Source organism: Saimiri boliviensis, chromosome 4 (assembly GCF_048565385.1).
Source record: "Saimiri boliviensis isolate mSaiBol1 chromosome 4, mSaiBol1.pri, whole genome shotgun sequence".
Classification (NCBI taxonomy): Eukaryota; Metazoa; Chordata; class Mammalia; order Primates; family Cebidae; genus Saimiri; species Saimiri boliviensis.
In genome coordinates, this window is record NC_133452.1 from 33,376,866 (window position 1) to 33,398,551 (window position 21,686).

The window sequence follows — 21,686 nt, forward strand, 5'->3', positions numbered from 1 at the left end:
AATTTTTATATTTCTGCAAAAAATAAAAATTATATTGGGATTTCAATAGGGAATGCATGGCATCCTAACGGTATTAAATCTTCTGATCCCTGCACGCAGGATTTTCTTCCGTTTGTGTTGTCTTTAATTTCTTTCAGCACTATCTTCTAGTTTCCACTATGCAGGTCTTCAGCCTCCTTTGTTAACTTCATTCCTAAGTACTTTATTCCTTTGGATGCTATAGGAAATGGAGACGTTTTTCAAATGTTCTTTTTTACTTAATTTGAATTAATTAAGTAATTATTGCTTTTCTATTTTACTTAATTTGAATTAATTTAAATTTAAATTCAAATAGGCAAATGTGGTTAGTGGCTAGATTTAGAACATCATCATCACAGAAAGTTCTATTAGACAACACTGCCTTAAAGTATCTGTGAATCGTCTCTCTTGGGAGGATATTTATACTGTTTTCTAAACTTACCTTAATTATAAAATTAAAGTCTTTTTCCTGGCGATACGTTGCCCAGACCTTTGACTTGCTGACCATGTGTTCCCCCTCAGCATTGTGGAAAGGGTTAATAGGAAAGATGACTGTATAGACGATGGGCTGTTAACTCAGATCAGGATGAGAATCAGGAGTGCCTTTACATGTGTGGTACCCCAACGGGTGGTTGGATATAAGAGCAACGACAGGACTAAAAGGGTTAGAAAAGTATAGAACAGAAAAGGAAAAAAACAAAACTCTCCCTGCTTGGGAGGGTGTTAAGTATTGAATGTTTTTCCTAAACATTCCTCCTCTGCTCACCTACCCCTAGGTGATTAAAGGAGATCACTTTTTAAAGAGAAAGAAAGAATTGGTTCAAAGGCACTGTAATCCTAAGAGTGTATACCTTTATATAGGTTCATTCCTGATCCCTGCATTATCAAAGCACAGATAATAATAATCCCCAGCCCCTCCCCCGTAAAAAATTGTCCCTCTTGAGTCTTTTTCCCATTTAGGTTACTCACTGATCTGATGTCAGCCAAATCAAAATGTTTTAAGAAAAAGAAAAAGAAAAGAAGGGTTACTCAAGGTACTTAACCCCATCTCCCCTGGTAAGAGCCCTGGGCCTGCCCTGTACACCCGCCAGGAGCACCCCATATGGTGGCTGCAGCTTTTGATACCCAAAGCCCACAGCAGCTCTGTGAGGCCCCACCTCCTATTTTGGGGGACCTAAGATGGGAGATATGGCGGTTGAGCAGCTGGAAATGATGGAGAGCTGCCACATACCTTGTGAAGCTCTTCTCTGCCTCTTTCTTCATTTTTTCTGTTTAGAAATTCCAGGGAGACAATGAGCATTATTTGACCCTTAGATGTTTTTGCTCCTCTGATAGCCCAGTCCGTCAGCTAGGATGCTACTTAAGGAAAATAGAGAGAAGTAATTAAAAGGAACACTGAAGGGAATAAAAGGGAAAGGAAGGAAGAGAGGAGTGGTTGCTTGAGCCAGGTAGAAAAGGAGAGAGGAAAAGGTATACTACTGGTTTATGTGACCTAGGACAAGATAGTTTTCCACCCCTTCCCATGCACGCTTGCAGTCTGCCCTCCTGACAACTGTTCATATGGGTGCCTCCAGCACACAGCCTCTTCCACCCCAGGGCATCGTCAGGTTTCAGATACTTGGAATGGGTCTGTTTTGCTCTGTACATTTTTTGTTTGTTCATTTTGGTCTTGATTGACTTTAGGGTATTAGAACACTTCTCTGGGCTTCCCTTTGCCCATTTTGACTTAGGAAAGTGTCATCTCTCTGTCTGAATTCCTAGCTGGCAGTCAGGGAGGGGTGATGTTTTGGCCCACCCTCAGATTTCAGCTTTATTCCCGGTAAGGGAGAGCAAAAAAAGAAATAGCTGAAATTCCTCACTTTAAACCTGACTTTCCTTCAAAATCACCTGTTTTATCAGTTATCCATTGCTGCAAGAGGACACTAGGTGAGGAAGGACTTGATTCTATTATACAAAGTCAATATAAAAGAAAAAATGAGTTTGTGTCTATTATAGCAGTCATATAATTTTTTTGAAGACTGAGCTATAGTATGTTTGGGGGGGGTGATGCTAAAGAATTAGAAAGAAAAGATGTGTTTTAATTAAAAGTTTTTTTAAAATGAAAATAACATTAGACATTTGTGTGGGATAAACCAGATTGAGAGGTTTTGTTTCAGATAATTAATTTTTAAACACAAAGTATAGGTGCTTTCTGAAAGTATGTATATACAAATGCTTTTTTGATAAATATGACTCCAAATCACACATCCAGAATGACCTTGTTCGTGTCACATTGTGTTAATTCAGTTATACTGTTCAGTTTTAAGCTACCAAGGGCCTTTTGTTGTGATGGAATGGGTATATGTGACATCGCTGAGAAAATTTCTGAAAAGTCATTCAGTGGTTTCCAGCTCTACTGTTAAGTATTGTGAATGTGGTTGCCTCACTCATAGAAAAAATCTAACTATTGAGTTTCTCTGAACTTAGGGCCATAAAAAAGAAAGAGAGAGAGAAAATACACCCTTCCTCCTTACATCTGGCACCCGAAGGGCTCTATCTCCATCTAATCCCAAAGCAAGACCGCCAGCTTCCTCGCGACTTTGGTAAGTGAAATGTAAGTGGCTGGCTGGGTTGTTCCATGCTAGTGAATTAGTAGCCTCTCTCCACTGAAAGTGAACTGTTGTCCTCATGCTGTTGGGCTTTGACTTTGGGAATAACATTCTTCCCAAAAGGAAAGAAAAAAGAGAAATTGGAATGGTTCCCTAGCTTTCAGGAACTCTTATTTCTGCATCTACCACATAAAAAACATATAGCTAAATATCTGCATTCTTTTTTTTTTTTTGAGACAGAGTCTCGCTCTGTTGACCAGGCTGGAGTGCAGTGGCACAATCTTGCCTCAGCCTCCCAAGTAGCTGGAGCTACAGGCATGCGCCACCACGCCCAGCTAATTTTTTTGTATTTTTAGTAGAGATGGGGTTTCACCATGTTGTCCAGGATGGTCTTGATCTCTTGACCTCGTGATCCATCCGCCTCAGCCTCCCAAAGTTCTGGGATTACAGGCATGAGCCGCTACGCCTGGCCAATATCTGCATTCTTTTCCTTCAAGTCGTGTTCTCAGTTCTGGCAAATCTGTTCTCATGTGTCCCCTTCTGTCTGCCTTGTTGGTTTGTGACCCAGGCTTCCGTCCAAGTCTCTTCCTCACTTGCCTGGGACACCCAGACCGACATCCTCTTTGCCACCCGGCACAGTCAAAGCTGCTCCTGCTCAGGTCCGGCCCCCATCCCCCGGCAACATCCGCCCTGTCAAGAGGGAAGGCAGAGTGGAGCCTGAGAAAAAAGACCCTGAGAAAAAGGACCCTGAGAAGGAACCTCAGAAAGTTGCCAACGAGCCCTCACTAAAGGGCAGAGCACCTTTAGTGAAGGTGGAAGCCACCACAGTTGAAGAGGGGACACCTGCCAAACCAGAAGCTGGCCCTGGTAAGAGCGAACTCACCTGTGGTTCGGGTGCTCTGTCTTTTTCTCCTGCACTGCTTTGATTAAGCTTTTTTTGTTTTCCTTTTCTTCTCTGATTGGAAACTTGGAAATATTACTCTAAGGTTAAGTTTAACACCTTTCCTTAAATATACTTTTTTAGGCCGGGCGCGGTGGCTCAAGCCTGTAATCCCAGCACTTTGGAAGGCTGAGGCGGGTGAATCATGAGGTCAAGAGATCAAGACCATCCTGGTCAACATAGTGAAATCCTGTCTCTACTAAAAATACAAAAAATTAGCTGGGCATGGTGGCGCATGCCTGTAATCCCAGCTACTCAGGAGGCTGAGGCAGGAGAATTGCCTGAACCCAGGAGGCGGAGGTTGCGGTGAGCCGAGATCGCGCCATTGCACTCCAGCCTGGGTAACAAGAGCGAAACTTCATCTCAAAAAAAAAAAAAAATATATATATATATATATACACACACACTCATACATATATATATACTTTTTTTAACTTAGGGTTGCTTAAAAATAGTTTTTTACTTAGTAAAAAATTAAGTAAAATAATTACGTGGCAATGCTATTCCTATGCATACCAGAGTTTAATGACCCCCTGGCTTAGCCTGTGCAGTTGATAGAGGTCAGAATTTTTTCCAGAAGGACCTACTGGTTTTCACCTCTGCCAGGCTAACCAGATGCTACTTAGAAATATAAAATCACCTGGAGCTAGAAATTCAAAATTTCTAGTTGAAAAATGTCTTCATTGAAAAGTTTCCTACTTAAGACTTAATTTGAAGATAGAGGGCGGGGCAAGAAAGAAGAGATAGTCAAGACAGGTGAAATGTTAGAGAAAGGAAGAGCCCAGTGTTCGCTTCCATGGAAAAGGAAAGAAGGAAAGGAGGGCCATAGTGCATCATGATAGCCGTGAAAAAAAAAATCTCTGGGAGCGGAAATAGAAATGTAAATCTCGACTCATACCTCCAAAAGCCTATCGTTAGAGCCACAAACACATGAATTCAGGCATAGCTCCTCAGTGCTTTTATTGGCTAAATCCAGTGTTTCACAAAATGTGTTCAGAGCACCTGCATCACAATCACCTGTTGTATTTGTTATCTATTGCTGCACAATGAACTTGCAGCTTAAAACAACAACAAACATGTATCGTATCACACGGATTCTTGGGTCAGGAACTTGGGAGCAGCTCAGCTGGGAGATTGCAGTCGAGCTCATGAGATTGCAGTCGAGCTGTCCGCTAGAGCTGCAGTCATCTCACGACTCACCCAGAGCTGGACAGTGGCTTACACACAAGGCGGGAGGCGGGCGGGCCTCAGTTTCTCTACACGCGGACCACTCCATATATCGCTGAATGTCCTCATCTGTCTGCTTGCTCTGCTGGCTTCCGCCAGAGTGACTGACCTAGAAGAGAGAATGAAGAGGAATCTACAGTGTCTTTATGACCCAGTCTCAGAAGTCACACGCCAATGTTTTGTCACATTCTGTTAAGTGGAAAAGTCACGAGGTGGAACTCACACTCCAGGAGAAGACATAGTCTCTACCTTTTGAAGGGGGAGTTTTCAAAGAATGCGTTTCACGAGTTCAGCTCTGTATTGAACTTGTGACAAAAGAGGTTTAGTCAAAAAGACTAAAGCCCATATCCTCCTGAGACTCCGCAGACTCTCTTTACTTTGCCTCTATTTCTTCCCCTCAGCTGGAACAGCATTGGTAGAGAGGGCAGGAACTCCTGCTGGTGCAGCTCCACAAACTCCTGCATTGCACACGAGGCTGCCCATGTCATCATTGGCCGTCTTTGCCAACAAGCCAGTCCAAAAAGGTTCAGCAGTTACACCAGACACCTTATTTATTTATTTATTTATTTATTTATTTTTATGCACATTCACTTTAATGAAGGCATTGATCTTATCCTCCTTGATGGTCCCACCTGACCCTCATGCAGAATGAGGGCTGAGCCTCATGCAGAACGCAGGTGAGCTCAGAAACAGAGGCTGTGGTGCGAGCAAGTGTGGGGCTGGCTGGAACTGCCAGACAACATGCTAATTGCCTGATGAAGTGAGGGTCCCACTCCAGCGTGGCCCTAGATTCCTCAGAGGGACTGGGGAAAACTGGAAATATGTTTAAACCACCACATCCATAATGTTTTGAAATACAGACCCTTGGCTTTACCTCAGACTTACTGAGTCAGAATATGCAGTGGTAGATGTGAGGACTCTGAAAGATACTAAGCTTGTCAGTTGATGCCTAAACATGGTTGCCAGATAGAACACAGGGTGGCCAGTTAAATCTGGCAGTGCTATTCCTGGACATAGCGTATTGCCGTTTAAGGACCCCTGGCATAGCCTGTGTGCTTGATAGAAGTCAGATTTGTTTTCCAGAAGACTCACTGGTTCTCACCTCTCCCAGGCTAACTCAGATGCTTTTAGAAATTTAAAACCACCTAGATCTGGGAATTCAATATTTCTAGTTGAGAACTGCCTTTATTCAAAAGTTTTCTACTTAAGACTTAATTTGGAGACAGAAGATAGAGGCAAAAAAAGAAGAGATGATTCGAAACAGGTGAGAATGTTAGAGAAAGGAGATGTCCAGTGTTTCCATCCATGGAAAAGGGAATTAAGGGCTATAGAGCATCAAGATGGCCAAGAAAAATCTATGGGAGCAGAAGTAGAAATGTGACCCTCGAAAGGAGGGGCTGGAGCAGCCAGGCACCAGAGCTGGCACTCGCTGTGGTGCCGAATTGTGAGTGTCTGTGTGGGGCTTCTGCTGCAGCAGCACTCGAGTCATATTCCTAAATCCAGGTAAGGCCAGGGCACTTCTGCTCCCGTCTTGCATCTTGGCAGCCTGGGATGAATAAGCAGAATGAGCACCAGCTCCCAAAGAGGCCTAAGCTCCTCTCATCTCAGACCTAGAGGCAGCTCTGGGGAAACAGAAGAGTCCCCTTCATAGGGTGCCATCTTCCCAGTCTGAATCTGGACTCGTGGCATGGATGCTGAGGATGCTGCTCTAGTAATGAATGGTTACCAAAGAGTAGGAATTTTCAAATGCAATGAAAGACAAACGGATGATCTCATCTTCTTTTTGCTCAGTGTATAACTTCCTACAGACTCTAACATGAAGCTCTATACACATTCAATGTATGTTGTTAACTGATTTCACTGGTATAAAAATAAGCCTTGGTGACAGAGTGTCATCTTTTTGGATGTCTCACTTACACATACTGATTTTTTTTATCTGTTGCTTGGTTACAGATAGAACACAGTGAAACCGTGAGAACACACAGTAATAAACACTCCCTTTTCTTTTATAAGGGTGAATTCTAGGCCTGGGATGTGGGGAATGCCAGTTTTGGTTTTGTTCTTTGGATTTTGTTTCCAGTTGCTTTTCTCCTTGTTCCTATTTGTGCAGCTGCTCCAGCCACGGCCCCAGCTCCAGCCTCGGCCCCAACTCCAGCCTCAGTCCCCACCCCAACCATGGTCCCGCCACCGGCATCCACTGTGGCTGTCAGTGCTTCTCCTAAGCCTTCTGCAGGAACCACCGACCCAGAAGAGGCCACAAGGCTGCTAGCTGAGAAGAGGCGGCTGGCCCGAGAGCAGAGAGAAAAGGAAGAAAGGGAGAGGAGGGAGCAGGAAGAGCTTGAAAGGTAAAGGGGAGACATTGCTCAGCACCATGGTGTCAGTGATGTCAGTGATACCTTGGATTAACTCGTCTCCCCTCCGAGAGGGAGGAGGTGATTATACTGATGAAAGTGAATGGATTAGTTCTTTCAGGATTATTTCCTTTGACTACCAAGCAATTTGCTTTTTAAATCGCGTTTTCTTCTTCTTTTTTTTTTTTTAATAGAAATGGGGTCTCACTATATTGCCCAGGCTAGTCTCAAACTCTTGGGCTCAAGGGATCCTGCCACCCAAACCCCCCAACATGTTGGGATTACAGGCATGAGCTACCATGCCCAGCCATGTTTTCTTATTTTAATTATAGTACAACAACATTGATGGAGAAAATTTTAAAGAAAAAAAATCCGTAATCATATCACTTTTCAGTAATTGCGTACATTTGGGTGGTCCTTTCTAGTCTTCAACAGTATGGGAGTGTGTGTGCACAGATACATACATACACATTTACATAATTATAACCACAGCAGAGATACAATTGTACAGTCTGCTTTTTTACTTAACACAGCTCCAATCTCCAGGTTTCCTCTTTATCTCTGTAATTATCACATTAAGGCTGCATAATACGGGTTCATGTTTTCTCCTTTCCAGATAAAACTCCTCTCGGAGGGTAGCCAGGTGGGATCTTGACATGCCCCATGATTACCTGCCTGGCAGTATGCCAGAGACAGTTTGCTTAATTGGTCACCTTCTGGAGCTAATAAGACTAATGTCAATATAATTGTTCTTCAAACAAACACAACTGTACCCTGGGGAAGGATCTCATGCCCTGCACTGGGCCGCCATCTTGGCCATGCCCTGCCCTTGGCTCTGATAAGGAAGCTTTCATCCTTGCAGACCAGCTGCAAGGTCACAGGGCAACATGACTGTCCCACATGTCCTGTGACAGAACACTATGACCTTTATTTATTTACAAAGATTTCCTTTGGTGGGGGTGCTTCAAATTCATTACTAAGAGTCACATTATTTGAATTAAACAAGTCTGAGCCTCTAAAAAGAGTTAAATTCCTTGCAAAAAGCCAGCTCTCCCCAAGATATTGGTGGTTACATGTTCCTTCTGCTTACCATGGATGGCAGTGCAGCTGGCAAGTGGTGGGGGAAGACTAAGCGTGTCCTTGCGTTTTGTCCCTTAGCAGTGCTGAACGCATCCGGTGGGGATTTTTCTGCTGGATGCCTGAAGGAACTGCCCCTACAGAACCACCGAGGCAGGCCCCTCTCCAAGGATTTCCCCTCAGGTGTCTTTGGTTTTGGTTTTGTCTTTTTTTTTTTTTTTAATTGTACTTTGGGCCCTGGGGTACATGTGCACATCCTGCAGGATCGTTGCATAGGTATATACATGCCACGTCTTCCGCCCCGCCCCTGTTGCCTACATCAGGCATTTCTCCCGGTGTCATCCCTCCCCATCCACCCCACGCCCCGCTGTCCCTCCCTTCCTCTCCCCTCCATCTCCTCACCTAGCCCAGTGAGTGTTGTTCCCTTCCCTGTGCTCAAGTGTTTTTATTGTTCTTCAGCCGCCTATGAGTGAGAACATGCAGTGTTTGGTTTTCTGTTCTTGTGTCAGTTTGCTGAGAATGATGGTTTCTAGATTCATCCATGTCTCTACAAAGGACAGGAACTTGTCGTTTTTTGTGGCTGCATAGCATTCCATGGTGTATATGTGCCACCTTTTCTTTGTCCAGTCTATCATTGATGGGCATTTGGGTTGATTCCAGGTCTTTGCTAATGTAAATAGTGCCACAGCAAGCATACACGTGCATGTGTCTTTATAATAGAACGATTTATAATCCTTTGGGTATATACCCAGTAATGGGATTGCTGGGTCAAATGGAATTTCTATTTCTAGATTCTTGAGGAATGGCCACACTGTCTTCCATAATGGTTACACTAATTTACACTCCCACCAACAGTGTAAAAGTGTTCCTTTTTCTCCACATTCTCTCCAGCATCTGTTGTCTCCAGATTTTTTAATGATCGCCGTTCTGGCGTGAGATGGTATCTCAATGTGGTTTTGATTTGCATTTCTCTAATGACCAGTGATGATGAGCATTTTTTCATATGTTTATTGGCCTCATAAATGCCTTCTTTTGTAAAGTGTCTGTTCATATCCTTCGCCTACTTTTGAATGGGTTTGTTTTTTTCTTGTAAATCTGCTTTAGTTCTTTGTAGAGTCTGGATATTAGCCCTTTGTCAGATGGGTAGATTGCAAAAATGTTTTCCCATTCTGTTGGTTGCCGGTTCACTCTAATGATTGTTTCTTTTGCTGTGTTGAAGCGCTGGAGTTTAATTAGATCCCATTTGTCTATTTTGGCTTTTGATGTGTTGCTCTTGGTGTTTTAGTCATGAAGCCCTTGCCTGTTCCTATGTCCTGAATGGTGTTGCCTAGGTTTTCTTCTACGGTTTTTATGGTGTTAATCCTTATGTTTAAATCTTTAATCCATCTGGAGTTAATTTTTGTATAAGGTGTAAGGAAGGGGTCCAGTTTCAGCTCCGCGTATATGGCTAGCCAGTTTTCCCAACACCATTTATTAAACAGGGAATCCTTTCCTCATTGCTTGTTGTTATCTTTTTCCAGACAAAAGAGAGAGGAATTGGCTCAACGGGTGGCTGAGGAGCGGACTCGCCGAGAGGAGTCGCGCCGGCTGGAGGCAGAGCAGGCCCGGGAGAAGGAGGAGCAGCTGCGGCGGCAGGCGGAGGAGCGGGCGCAGCGCGAGCGGGAGGAGGCGGAGCGGGAGGAGGCGGAGCGCGCCCAGAGGCAGGTGCGGCCGGGTCCGGAGGTGCCGCAGCCCTGCAGAGGAGGGTGGCGGTGCTCCCGCTGTCCACACCTCCTCCATCTGCCACCTCACCCCCACCTCCAGGAGCCCCCTGGGAGACCCGGGCAGCCTGCCTTGTCAGAGGCAGACACCGACTTTCTGTTTTCAGAAAGAAGAAGAAGCTCGTGTTCGTGAAGAAGCAGAGAGGGTCCGGCAGGAACGAGAGAAGCATTTCCAGAAGGAGGAGCAGGAGCGCCTGGAGAGAAAGAAGGTAGCTGCGTCTCAGCACAGACGCCCAGGACGCGAACTTGCAACCCTCGAAAGACCCAGACACTAGCCCTTGCCGTCGGAAAACGTGTGTTCTTCCCTCTCTGCATAAACTCGTGGCCCCCTCAGTGATGACAATCTCCTGCAGAGAAATCTCTCTCAGTGTCTTAGCCCTCACTAAAAAACCGTTACCTCCACTTCCCTTAGCTTAAGGCACTTCCAACTTTCTTGGGTAACTCCAATTAAGACACAGTAGCAAGGCCAGATGCCGTGGCTCATGCCTGTAATCCCAGCACTTTGGGAGGCCAAGGCAGGCAGATCACCTGAGGTCGGGAGTTCAAGACCAGCTTGACCAACATGGCGAAACCCCATCTCTACTAAAAATACAAAAATTATCTGGGCGTGGTGGCCATCGCCTGTAATCCCAGCCACTCGGGAGGCTGAGGCAGGGGAATTGCTCGCCCTCAGGGGACAGAGGCTGCAGTGAACTGAGAGCTTGCTACTGCACTCCAGCCTGGGCGACAGGGCAAGACTCTGTCTCAAAAAAAAAGAAATGTGCATTTTATTTTTCCAAAACAGCAGACCATTTTTAATAATCTATTTCATCAGTTAAATGTGCTAGGCTGGCCTTTTTTCTGTGTCTCATCTTCTTGCTCAATTCTTCCTTTCTTATAGCGACTTGAGGAGATTATGAAAAGAACCAGGAGAACAGAAGCAACAGATAAGGTATCCGACATGGCCGTTTTCTAACTCTTCTTGTCTGCTTTTATCTTTTTCATTTTCACTTGTAACTCTGATTTTTTTAAGTCGTCTTCTTTTCTTCTTGATAGAAAACCATTGATCAGAGAAATGGCGATATAGCCAAGGGAGCTCTTGCTGGAGGAACAGGTATTTCTATCAATGAACTCAAACCAATTCACATATAAAATGTCTGAATTGACTCACCAGGGGTGAAGATACTCAGGAGTTGATGGAGAGAAAAAAGATCCAGTACTCAGACTCATGGAAGCTTAGGGCCCTGTCATCTACTCCTTCCTCTTATGAAAAACACTGTCTAGTGTTTCTGCCAGATACTTTTCACATTTGTTTATACTCAAATGGGTTGCTTGATATTTTAAATCACCTTATCTAATACATATTTATGCATATATGTATACATACTTATGCATGTGTGTATGCATACGCATACTTTTAGATGACTTTCCTTTGAGTTTATAAAACTAAATTTTATTTGCTACATACTGTCTGCTAAAGTAGTATATATTTATGTTTCTTCTTAAGGAAGGGCTTTAAATTTATACATTTGACAACTTGGATTATAGGCAGTTCTCAGAAACAAGATTTAAATGTTATTTCTCTTAGATCTGGCTTCAAAATAGAGTTAAAATTTTGTTGAAATTCTTGTTTTTTAATTAACAAATAATTAGGCATGTTCTTGGGCTCCATAGTGATACCACACATATAATGTACAGTGTTCTTAAAATTGCCTTAGAGAGTTACTTACATGCCATAGGCTTTGGAAAGAGATTACTGATTTTTTGGGGGGGTGGGGGGGTGATTATAAGTCAAATATATTTTAAATAAAGGTGAAATTAACCTTAATACTGAGATTAAATTAATATTGATTAAGTGCCCTTTTTGTATCAGGTACATCTTTCATACATAATTTCTACTGCTGCCTTGTGAGGTGGTTACTTTGCTTTGCCCTGGAGTCAACAAGCATTTTTGAAGCTCTTCTATGTACCAGGCTGTGTTATAGGGCTGGGTTCAGTGTGAACAAATAGGCAAGGTCCCTATCCACCGGGGCTCTCAGATTCAGTGACAGGCCAGGCTCACGCAGCTGGGGCCCAGGTTCCGCAGCTCCTGATTCGACTCCTTCAGTGATCGCGCATGGTCTTCTGCAGGATGGTACCTGCAGGTGCTTAGGAGGTAGCACATCCTTGTCTTCCTCTTTCCTCAAGTGCGATACCAAAATGAAAAGAAAATACCACAGGTCCTGCAGTTTCTATTTACCAACAAAAGCAAAGGCTGGACTACCTTTGCTTTTGTTGGTAAAAAGATCAAGGACAGAACATTGCCTTTAAACATTAAGGGTTTTCAAATGTAAAGTATTATTGATAGTTTGAGACTTAGTTTTATTTCAGTAGAAGCTATTTCGGTCTCTGTATGTTGTAATTCCTTTATAGTAGGGTTTTCATGCTCTTTTAAAGATGCCCTAACGTATGTATGTGTGTGTTTGGAGAATAGTCCTAATGGTTGTATTTTATAACCCTGTTGCATTTTTAGCATGCCGTCTTCAAGAATATTATAACAGACATAAGCTGTAAGCAGGCATAGTACCCAGTAGTTGTCATGAGTGATCAAGTTAGGCTGTAACTTGCACCAGCTCAGGATTATTTGAGGGACTAATGCTGTTTTTTGTCTTCATTTTCCCTCTTCCTGTTAATCCCTTACCTGTTCTTTCAATATTCTTTATAATTCAATCCAAGAATGAAGAAAGGCAAGAGGGAAAGCGAAACTTGCTGATTGGCATAGCTGTGTTTGTCAACACTCACATCAATTTGATTTGAATTAAAACTGCTAAAAAGAGGCTTGAGGATTAGCTGTGCCTAACAAATATTCCCCTTCTCCCAGTCACACATCTGATTGAGGGCTGACAGGTGTTACCAGTACTCCAAAGAGAATTCTAAGGCAGGTAAGCAGGCAGCAAGTTTACAGACCTTTCAGATGTTTTCTCAGGAGCTGCCTGTTACCAGCTTTGCAAATTTGGGCAGATTTGAAATTGTCACTTACTTTCTGCCTTAGTTATCCGATCTATTGTACCTCTGGCAGCTTTATTGAATTTGTGCCAGGTCGTAAAATAACACTGTCTTGGAATTATTTCAGGCCAGGTGTGGTGGCTCATGCCTATAATCCCAACACTTTGGGAGGCTGAGGCAGGAGGATCACTTGAACCCAGGAGTTCAAGACTGGGCAAGACCCTGTCTCTACAGATAATTTTGTTTTTTAATTAGCTGGGCGTAGTGGCATGCACCTGTGGTCCCAGCTACTTGGGAGGCTGAAGCAGAAGGATTGCCTAAGCCCAGGAGGTAGAGGCTGTAGTGAGCCATGATCACGCCACTGCACTGCAGCCTGAGTGACAAAATGAGACCCTGTCTCAAAAAAAGCAGGGGGCAAGGGGTGAGGGGTAGAAATTATTTCAGTTATTCTTTCACATCAAGCTGAAACCATAAACTACCATAGATTTATCTGAAACTCCAGCCTGTGTGAAAGTTTACAAGTAACTCTGTCCTGTATTTTAGAGGCAGTAATTAATACTGTTAGCTTAAAGTAGGCTGCAACATTGAGCTTTGAATAATGAGGTGGAATGTTTAGGTACCGTACCCTGCCTTTCCATTTGTGAAATTCTCATCATTCTAAGTATGCATAGGACTAAACTGAGTTTTCAAAAATATTTTTAATACTCACAGTGTTCCATGGTGATTTGCTCTGAATCCTTCGTAAAGATATTTAGTGTCAGCTTGATCAAGTCAGCATATTGCTATCTTTATCAGTGGCTTTGGTTTCAACATTATATACTTTCTGTAACTTTAGTGCAAGAAAAACTAATAATATTTATTTTAGCGCTTACAACATGCCAGGCACAGTTCTAAGTCCTTTATTGTGTTAATGTTAATACATTTAATTCTAACAGCCTATGAAATAGATACTGTTACTAATGAGGAAACTAAGGCACAGAGAGTTTAAGTGATGTGCCCAAGGTCTCACAGCGGTTAAGTAGCAGAGCCAAGACATAAATCAAGACATTCTGGCTCTTGGAGTTTAGGTCTGGTAAAAGAATGTTAGTAACCCTTCGTTCCGTCTCCTTTGCTATGCCTAGAGGTATCTGCACTTCCATGTACGACAAACGCTCCGGGAAATGGAGAGCCAGTTGCCAGCCCACATGTGGTTACCTCACACCAATCAAAAGTGACAGTGGAGAGGTGAGTTTTCACTGACATCCATTGAAGTAAAGCATTACTGTTTTTACCCATCAGCTCCACCAGAATTTCAAAGACTTCACTCACATTATTTGGCGGGCTGCATTGATTTTTGGTTGAGCTAGTAATTCTGTACTCCAAGAAAGTGGAAGTATCTTTTTTTTGAGTCTTTAAATGTGATGGTGATGATGGCTGTTCCAAGAATATTACTACAATTGGCCATGTGCAGGACTCATTCCTGTAATCACAATACTTTGGGAGGCTGAGGAGGGAGGTTTACTTAAGGCTAAGAGTTCTAGAGCAGCCTGGGTAACATAGCAAAACACCATCTCTACAAAAAAAAAAAAAAGTAGAAAAAAAATAGAAAAACTAACCAGACGTGTTAGTGTGTGCTTGTAGTCCCACCTTAGGAGGCTGAGGTAGGAAGATTGCATGAGCCCAGCAGGTCAAGGACACAGTGAGCCAAACTCATGCCACTGCACTCCAGCCTGGGTAACAGAGTGAGTCTCAAAAAAACAATGCAAAAAAAAATTGCAAGTAATAATCTGTTAGTTTTCTTTGTATATATTTAGCCTGATCTGGACCATATCCACGTTGTTTAATGGTATATAACAACTGCATTTTAGCCATACATAATTAATACTGTTAGCGAGGTGCAGTGGCATGCACCTAGAGACCCAGCTACTCAGGAGGCTGAGGTGGGAGGATTGCTTGAGCCTGGGGAATCAAGGCTGCAGTAAGGTGTGATTATGCCACTGCCCTCCAGCCTGGGCGACAGAGTGGGACCCTGTCTCAAAATATATTTTGCAAATATATATTTTGAAAATATATTCAAATATACATTCATATATGTGTGTGTGTATATATATATATATATATATATATATATATATATATATATGAATAGCAGATACAAGGAGCAGTCACATTGCTTAGTGTTCCACCCAAGAAAGAGCCCCAGGGCTGTAATCCAGACCTTGTTAAAGAGGATATAACTGTTACTCATTGGATGCCAGAGAAGTTGCTATGGTTTCTTGCCATCAGAGCTTGCCAGAGATCCACCCTCTAGAGTGCTGTTCCCTGGGAAGTGTCTCCCCAGAAGCACTCTACCATGAATCTGCCCAGTGGAGTGCTGAGGGGAGGCTGCTGGCCACCGTGCACTGCAGGAGCCAGGCACTGGGAAAGGCAGGTGTATGCTAAAGAAGCCTGCGGAGCAAGCAGACGCCAGCCAGGAAGCAAAACTCTCCTGCAGTGTTGCTTCAGCAGTGGCAAAGGATCATCATTTAATGGGCCCAGATCCAGCTTCACAGAACAGGGACGATGGGTAAATTTGGAGCTAAGAGGCAATAAATCAATAACTAACACATTTACCTTATCTCTAAAGACGCCTTCTTCCGCTGTGTGATTATTTTCTTCGTATTTCTTTAAGAGATTCTTCAGCATGGGGTTGAGGAAAAAGAGCTTCAGAGCCAAAAGTTCCAGGCTGGATCCCTAGTTTACCTTGGAGAAGTTCAGAAATTCTGGGATTAACCTACTTAATTAAGTCTTAGTTTTCTCATCTGGACATGGAGATGTTTTCCACACAAAGTATTGGGAGGTTCAGTGAAATGGTGTCTGTGAAGGAGTTCTGAAAACTGTGTTGTACTATACAAATGTTACATATCATTATCCTCCTAAAATGAATGCAGTGTCCAGAAAACACACAGTACACTAGGTGTAGCTGCAGTGTGAATGTAGAATAATGCTTTTGGTTTGTTCCTGGTATCCCATCTTCTCCTGCCTAGCATTTTATTGGCTTTTTTTTTAGCCATCAAAACACAAGGAATCAGTATCACCAAGGAACAGTTTGCAGTGATTCCAAAATGTCTTAACCTCCATTGTGACTGATCGTTCTCCGTCTTTTAAGGATCGCTCAGCTGACAGTTTTCTAAACCCGCTGTTTTTACAGACTGCCTACCTTGTCACTCATTTAATGATTTTTCTCTTTGTTCTTGAGGGACAATTTTTAGGACATGAATTTCTAAGGATAAACATTATCTGCATACTTAAATTTTATCCTGCTTGTCTTCCGATTATTATGAAACTAATCCTAGCACTGATCCCTGGGGCTCTCTGCCACTTACACTCTTCCATTTAGAGAAGGGCTTGCTTATTCCTAACTTTATTTTATTTTCATTTTATTTCATAAGACAGGGTCTTGCTCTGTCACCAAGCCTGGAGTGCAGTGGTGCGAGCATGGCTCACTGCAGCCTCTACCTCCCGGCTCAAGTGATCCTCCTACCCCAGCCTCCTGAGTAGCTGGACTACAAGGCAAGCCACCACACCCAGCTAATTTAAAAAATATATATTTTTATAGAGATGAGGTCTCCCTGTGTTGCCCAGGCTAGCCTCAAACTCTTGGCTTCTGGCCTCAAGCAGTCCTCCAGCCTCAAGCAGTCCTCCCACCTTGGCCTCCTGAAGTGTTTGGATTACAGGCATGAGCCACCACACCCAGCCTATTCTTATCTTTACTCTCCATCCCCAGAGTTTCCCATTCATGAATAAACATTCCCTTTGATGCAATGGAAACTCAAGTTTTTAAACAGTTTTACATCTGAAATCCTGTTAAAAACATTAAACGACCAATCACATCCATGAATATTTCCTTTCACTCCTAGTTTCAAATCAACCTTAAAATGCTTATAAAATCTTTGGTTTTCATCCCAGTGCATTCTTTTTAGTGAAGCATTTCCTGATCCTTGTGATCAGTCAGCATCTTTATTAAATACCCTACTCTGTACCTCAAGTAGAGTTATAGATCCCTCTAGCTTGCCCACTGTGAATTAAAGCACTGATCAATGGAAATGCTCAAAGACCCTCTCAAAGATCATGCTGTGGGTGATACTCTGTGAAAATCCATCATGACAGATCATGCAAGTATAGTGGTAGAATTTGTTTTTACTAGAAAACTCCACTGCTCAGAATGACTAGCTTTTAGTTGAGATTGAGAAAGAAGTAGCACTTCTCCTAATGTCTTTAGTACCTAATGCATTGTAAATAAATGAATGCTGTGAACTAAATTATATTTTCCCCTCTCCACCTTGATATACATCAGCAAACTGTCTAGCAGTACCCCAGGAGGATGGTGACCCCCTAACATTACTTTTCCCAGCAGCTAGGACTGAGATCCTTCGTTAGAGAACAGCTCTGTACCAGAAGCATCCTGAACCCTACTCCTCACCCTACTCCTGAGTGAGACACCTGGCTCCTTTGCCCCAGAGCCATTTTTCTTGCCCATCTCCTTTCCTCCTAACAGGTCCCCACTGACATTAGTTAGAATGGAAAAGAGTTTGACTTATCACAATTCTGGCCAGCATTTAAAGGTGTCAAGAGATATGTGAATATGCCAAGTGTGGTGGCTCATGCCTGTAATCCCAGCACTTTAGCCGATCTAGGCAAGCAGCTGGCTTGAGCCCAGGAGTTCAGGACCAGCTGACAACATGGCGAGATCCCGTCTCTACAAAAAATACAAATATTAGCCGAGGGCAGTGGCATGCATCTGTAGTCCTGGATACTCGGGAGGATCGCCTGAGCCTAGGGAATTGAAGCTGCAGTAAGCTGTGATCGCACCACTGCTCTCCGGCTTGGGCAACAGAGTGAGACCCTGTCGCAAACTAACAAAGAAATATATGAATATATGTTCATAACATGGATTTTATAAAATTTTATTAATAGATACATTTTCCTATATGAGATATACGAAGTTTATAAAATACTTGAAATGTATCTTTATGAAATATGTGAATATTATATATGCCCTTGAGCATATCATTCTCTCAAAAGCCATGTTTGGTTCTTGAGAGAGAGTACTTATGGAGGGACGCTCCCACAGAATTGAGGAAAGTATTTGTTCATGATTAGGAAACTTGCTTTGGAACAGGAAAGAAAGGATACAGATCCATGTGAGTACGGGTCAGGAGAGGACAGGGCGAATATCAGAATGGGAACGGAGGAAGTTATCTGCCGTTTCTCAGGTCATTCTGAGGTGTTCTTCCACGCCCAGCTGAGAATCTCTAGTCCAGAGGCTAAGAAGCTCTGTTGCCTCTACAGCTACTGCCTTACTCTCCTCATACTCCAGAAGATATTTTATGATTGTTCATAGCCCTAGGGCAGCTGTCTCCTTAGCTTGTTCCCCCTTTTTTAAAATAAGCAGTTTTTGGTAATTTTGGTGTTTGACCCAGTCTTTTTCTTCCAAATCTTGAGTTCATCATTACTCTTAGTTTGGCCTAAAGGAAAAGTAACGTTCCCAAGCCCCCGTTGGTCACACAGGAAGAGATGTATCCCTTTTAATTTAAAAGTTACTTAAGTTAATGAATAAATATTAAGAAAAAAATATGGTTCTGGCTTTTATAAGCTGTGTGGACTACAGATTCCTGCCAACGTGCCAACTTCTCCCTGTACACATTTTGGACTGGAGCAAAGTGTGGAGTCTTCAGAAGTCTTACATCAGCCTTCAACCTTCAGAAGGTAGCTGAAGACAGGGAATTCAAAAGCTGGTGCTCTTATCCTGAGAGGACACATAGATCCACGGATCCATAATCCCTAACCCCAGTACTTCAGTTTAAGTTTCATAGTGTCTACCAGTCCCAATGTCCCCTGAACATTTCGTGATTTGTCATCCAGTGCATATGGCACAAATTATTCGTCTAACTGCCAACCATGAGAATGGGCAGTGGTGGGAGGGGAAAATGAAATCTGGTTCTGGCTCAGGCCCGAGGTTAGCCATTGCCTTTATGACTTATTAGCACACACAGGCCTGGAAGGTGACAGGTTAAGGTTGCCAAGGAAAGGGGGCTTCCTGTTTTTCATCCTTTGCCAGAACTTCTATGTAAATTCTCTCTGGATTAAGAACCAAAATTGTTTCCCTGGTTACAGAAAGGTTATTGGTGATAGGCAAGTACAGGAAGAGGGATGTGGCAGCCCAGACACTTAGAACAGCAGGTGTTAGGCATGCGTGTGCTCGTGGGACTGGGAGGGGTGGCATGCATGTGCACGTGTGTCTGACTCTACTCTTACGCAGACTTATGCCTAGTGGCCTCACCTTCCCTTTTGTTAAAATAGCAGAAAGTCATCGTCATACTGTATAATCTTTCTCTATAAAATTTTAGGTTATTTTACAAATAATATTTTCAGTGTATTCTGCAGTGCCTTGTGAGACACTTAGGACAGGCATCTTTATTTTTTCCATAAAAAAAGGTTTAATAATTTTTAAAATGTATGAATATTCAAATCAGAAATGCTTTAAAATGTGTTCAACAAAATCAATACTTCTCACTCAGTAGAGAAAGTAAACTGTTTTGGCCGAATGTGGTGCTGGATCACATGCCTGTGATCCCAGCACTTTGGGAGGCCGAGGTGGGCAGATCACTGAGGCCAGGAGTTTGAGACCATCCTGGCCAACACGAAGAAACCCTGTCCTTGCTAAAAATACAAAAATTAGCCAGGCGTGGTTGTGTGCACTTGTAGGCCCAGCTATTCGGGAGGCTGAGGCACAAGAACCACTTTAACCCAGGAAGCGGAGGTTGCAGTGAGTTGAGATTGCATCACTGCACTCCAGCCTGGGCAACAGAGTGAGACCCTCTCTCAAAAAAGAAAAAAGAAAGCAAACTATTTCTTCAATAGGGTGAAAAAAGCAAAGTATTTTTTAAAAGCAGTGGAAAGGTTGTTAGCATTGTTTTACAATTTGAGAAGATAAACTGACCTGCTAATAATATCCAACAGGTGGCATTACTAAGACTACAGGTAATTTGTTGAGCATTGAACAAGTTATGAAGCTTGCACATATATGTGTACTGCTGCAATCAAATAAAATGGTAAAATTAATCTAGCCCTCATTTGACACATAGGCATTATTTGGCTACATTGTAAAGCATAATAAGAAGCATGTAACATAAGGGGCTGCCAGTCTGGTTGGAGAGAGTGACAATCTAAGACAGACTGTAGAAGATTAAGTATTTGGGGCCAAGTAAGTATATCTCAAAAATAAATCCAAGATATAAAGCATGAATTCGTAAGGATCAAGATGAGGTGAGAGATTTATGGGGCAAAGATAAGAAGATTGATCTTCAAAAATTTATGAAATTATGCAAGTGCTTTAGGAGGCTGGAGATATCTAGGAAGTGTGCAAAATGACTTAATGAGAAAAACGCAAGACCAGAGTTTAAGAGGTCGTGTATTTAGCCTTAACTGTCTCTCGGTGGTTGTGTGACTTTGTGCAAATTCCTCCAAATTATAATCCCTTCATCTTTATCAAATGTATGTAAAAATGCCTGCAGCAGAAATCATTAAATGTGTAGAAATGCTGCTGCTGCTGATTTGTTTCTATTAATGATCTGCTATAATTGGTAAATTGTTTTATTTGATAACTTTTGTAACAAAAGAACAGATTTAAAAATGTTTTGTGGTTGTTTTAGAGACAGGATCTTACTCCATAGCCCAGGCTGTAATGCCATGGCGTCATCATAGCTCACTGATGCCTCAAACTTTTAAGCTCAAGTGATCCTCCCACCTCAGCCATCAGAGTAGCTGGGACTACTGGTGTGTGCCACCACACACAGCTAATTTTTTTATCTTTTGTAGAGATGGGGTCTTGCTATGTTTCCCAGACTGATACTGAGCTCCTGGCCTTGAGCAGTCCTCCCGTCTCAGCCTCCCAAAGCTCTAGGATTATAGGCATGAGCCGCTGTGCCTGACCTAGATTTTTTAAAGTAAGAATTTAAAATACACTACATTTTATTTTATTAGTAATGATGTGACTCATCAGTCTGATTTTTTTTTATTATAGATTTATAGAATTATTCATTATAGAACACTTTGGTTTTCCTAATAATGTGCTTTCCAGTATTAAGACTAATTTATTTCTATTTTTATTTTTCAAATTGCCTAGCACTCCCGACTTGGAAAAACAACCAAATGAAAATGGAGTATCTGTTCAGAATGAAAATTTTGAAGAAATTATAAACTTACCCATTGGATCTAAACCATCCAGATTAGATGTCACCAATAGTGAGAGCCCAGAAATTCCTTTGAATCCGATTTTGGCCTTTGATGATGAAGGGACACTTGGGCCCCTGCCTCAGGTAGATGGTGTCCAAACACAACAGACTGCAGGTAAGCTTGCCTCCAACTCCCTTCTGTAGTCATCAGAAATATCTGACACCAGGAGGACACGAACTGCTGCCTTCTACAGTGTGATTGTGGTAACACTTTGTTCTTCAAAGGACCAAGTAAGACACAGTGGAAAAGATTGTGCCTGGCTCACAGAGATTGAATTTTGAGTTGGATTGGACAACTTCTAAGGCCTCTCCTATTCTCTCAGTCACTGCAGAAATCCAGTTGGCAGCACCCACTGGGTGTCCATCAGCCTCCCTGCACAGAGCAGCACCCACTGCCCAACATCACACATGGTCAGAATGTGCTTTGTAGAAAGACAAGGCTGCATCCCCATAACCTATGGACCATCTGGCCTAGTGCTGCCCACTGGAGAAAGATACGAGTTTTT

The 21,686-nt window shown here is 42.7% G+C and overlaps 1 protein-coding gene across 16 annotated transcripts in view; it reads left to right on the forward strand.

Moving 5' to 3' along the window:
• MAP7 (microtubule associated protein 7) overlaps window positions 1-21,686 on the forward strand; it is a 193,320-nt gene that overhangs the window by 168,887 nt on the left and 2,747 nt on the right. For all 16 annotated transcript variants that reach the window (XM_039467427.2, XM_039467428.2, XM_039467429.2 and 13 more), the window contains 9 exons: window positions 2,485-2,600; window positions 3,175-3,473; window positions 6,884-7,118; window positions 9,722-9,905; window positions 10,069-10,170; window positions 10,842-10,892; window positions 10,997-11,054; window positions 14,047-14,149; window positions 21,072-21,295. In XM_039467427.2, the coding sequence (XP_039323361.1) occupies window positions 2,485-2,600; window positions 3,175-3,473; window positions 6,884-7,118; window positions 9,722-9,905; window positions 10,069-10,170; window positions 10,842-10,892; window positions 10,997-11,054; window positions 14,047-14,149; window positions 21,072-21,295 (1,372 nt within the window). The remainder of the gene's footprint in view (window positions 1-2,484; window positions 2,601-3,174; window positions 3,474-6,883; window positions 7,119-9,721; window positions 9,906-10,068; window positions 10,171-10,841; window positions 10,893-10,996; window positions 11,055-14,046; window positions 14,150-21,071; window positions 21,296-21,686) is intronic.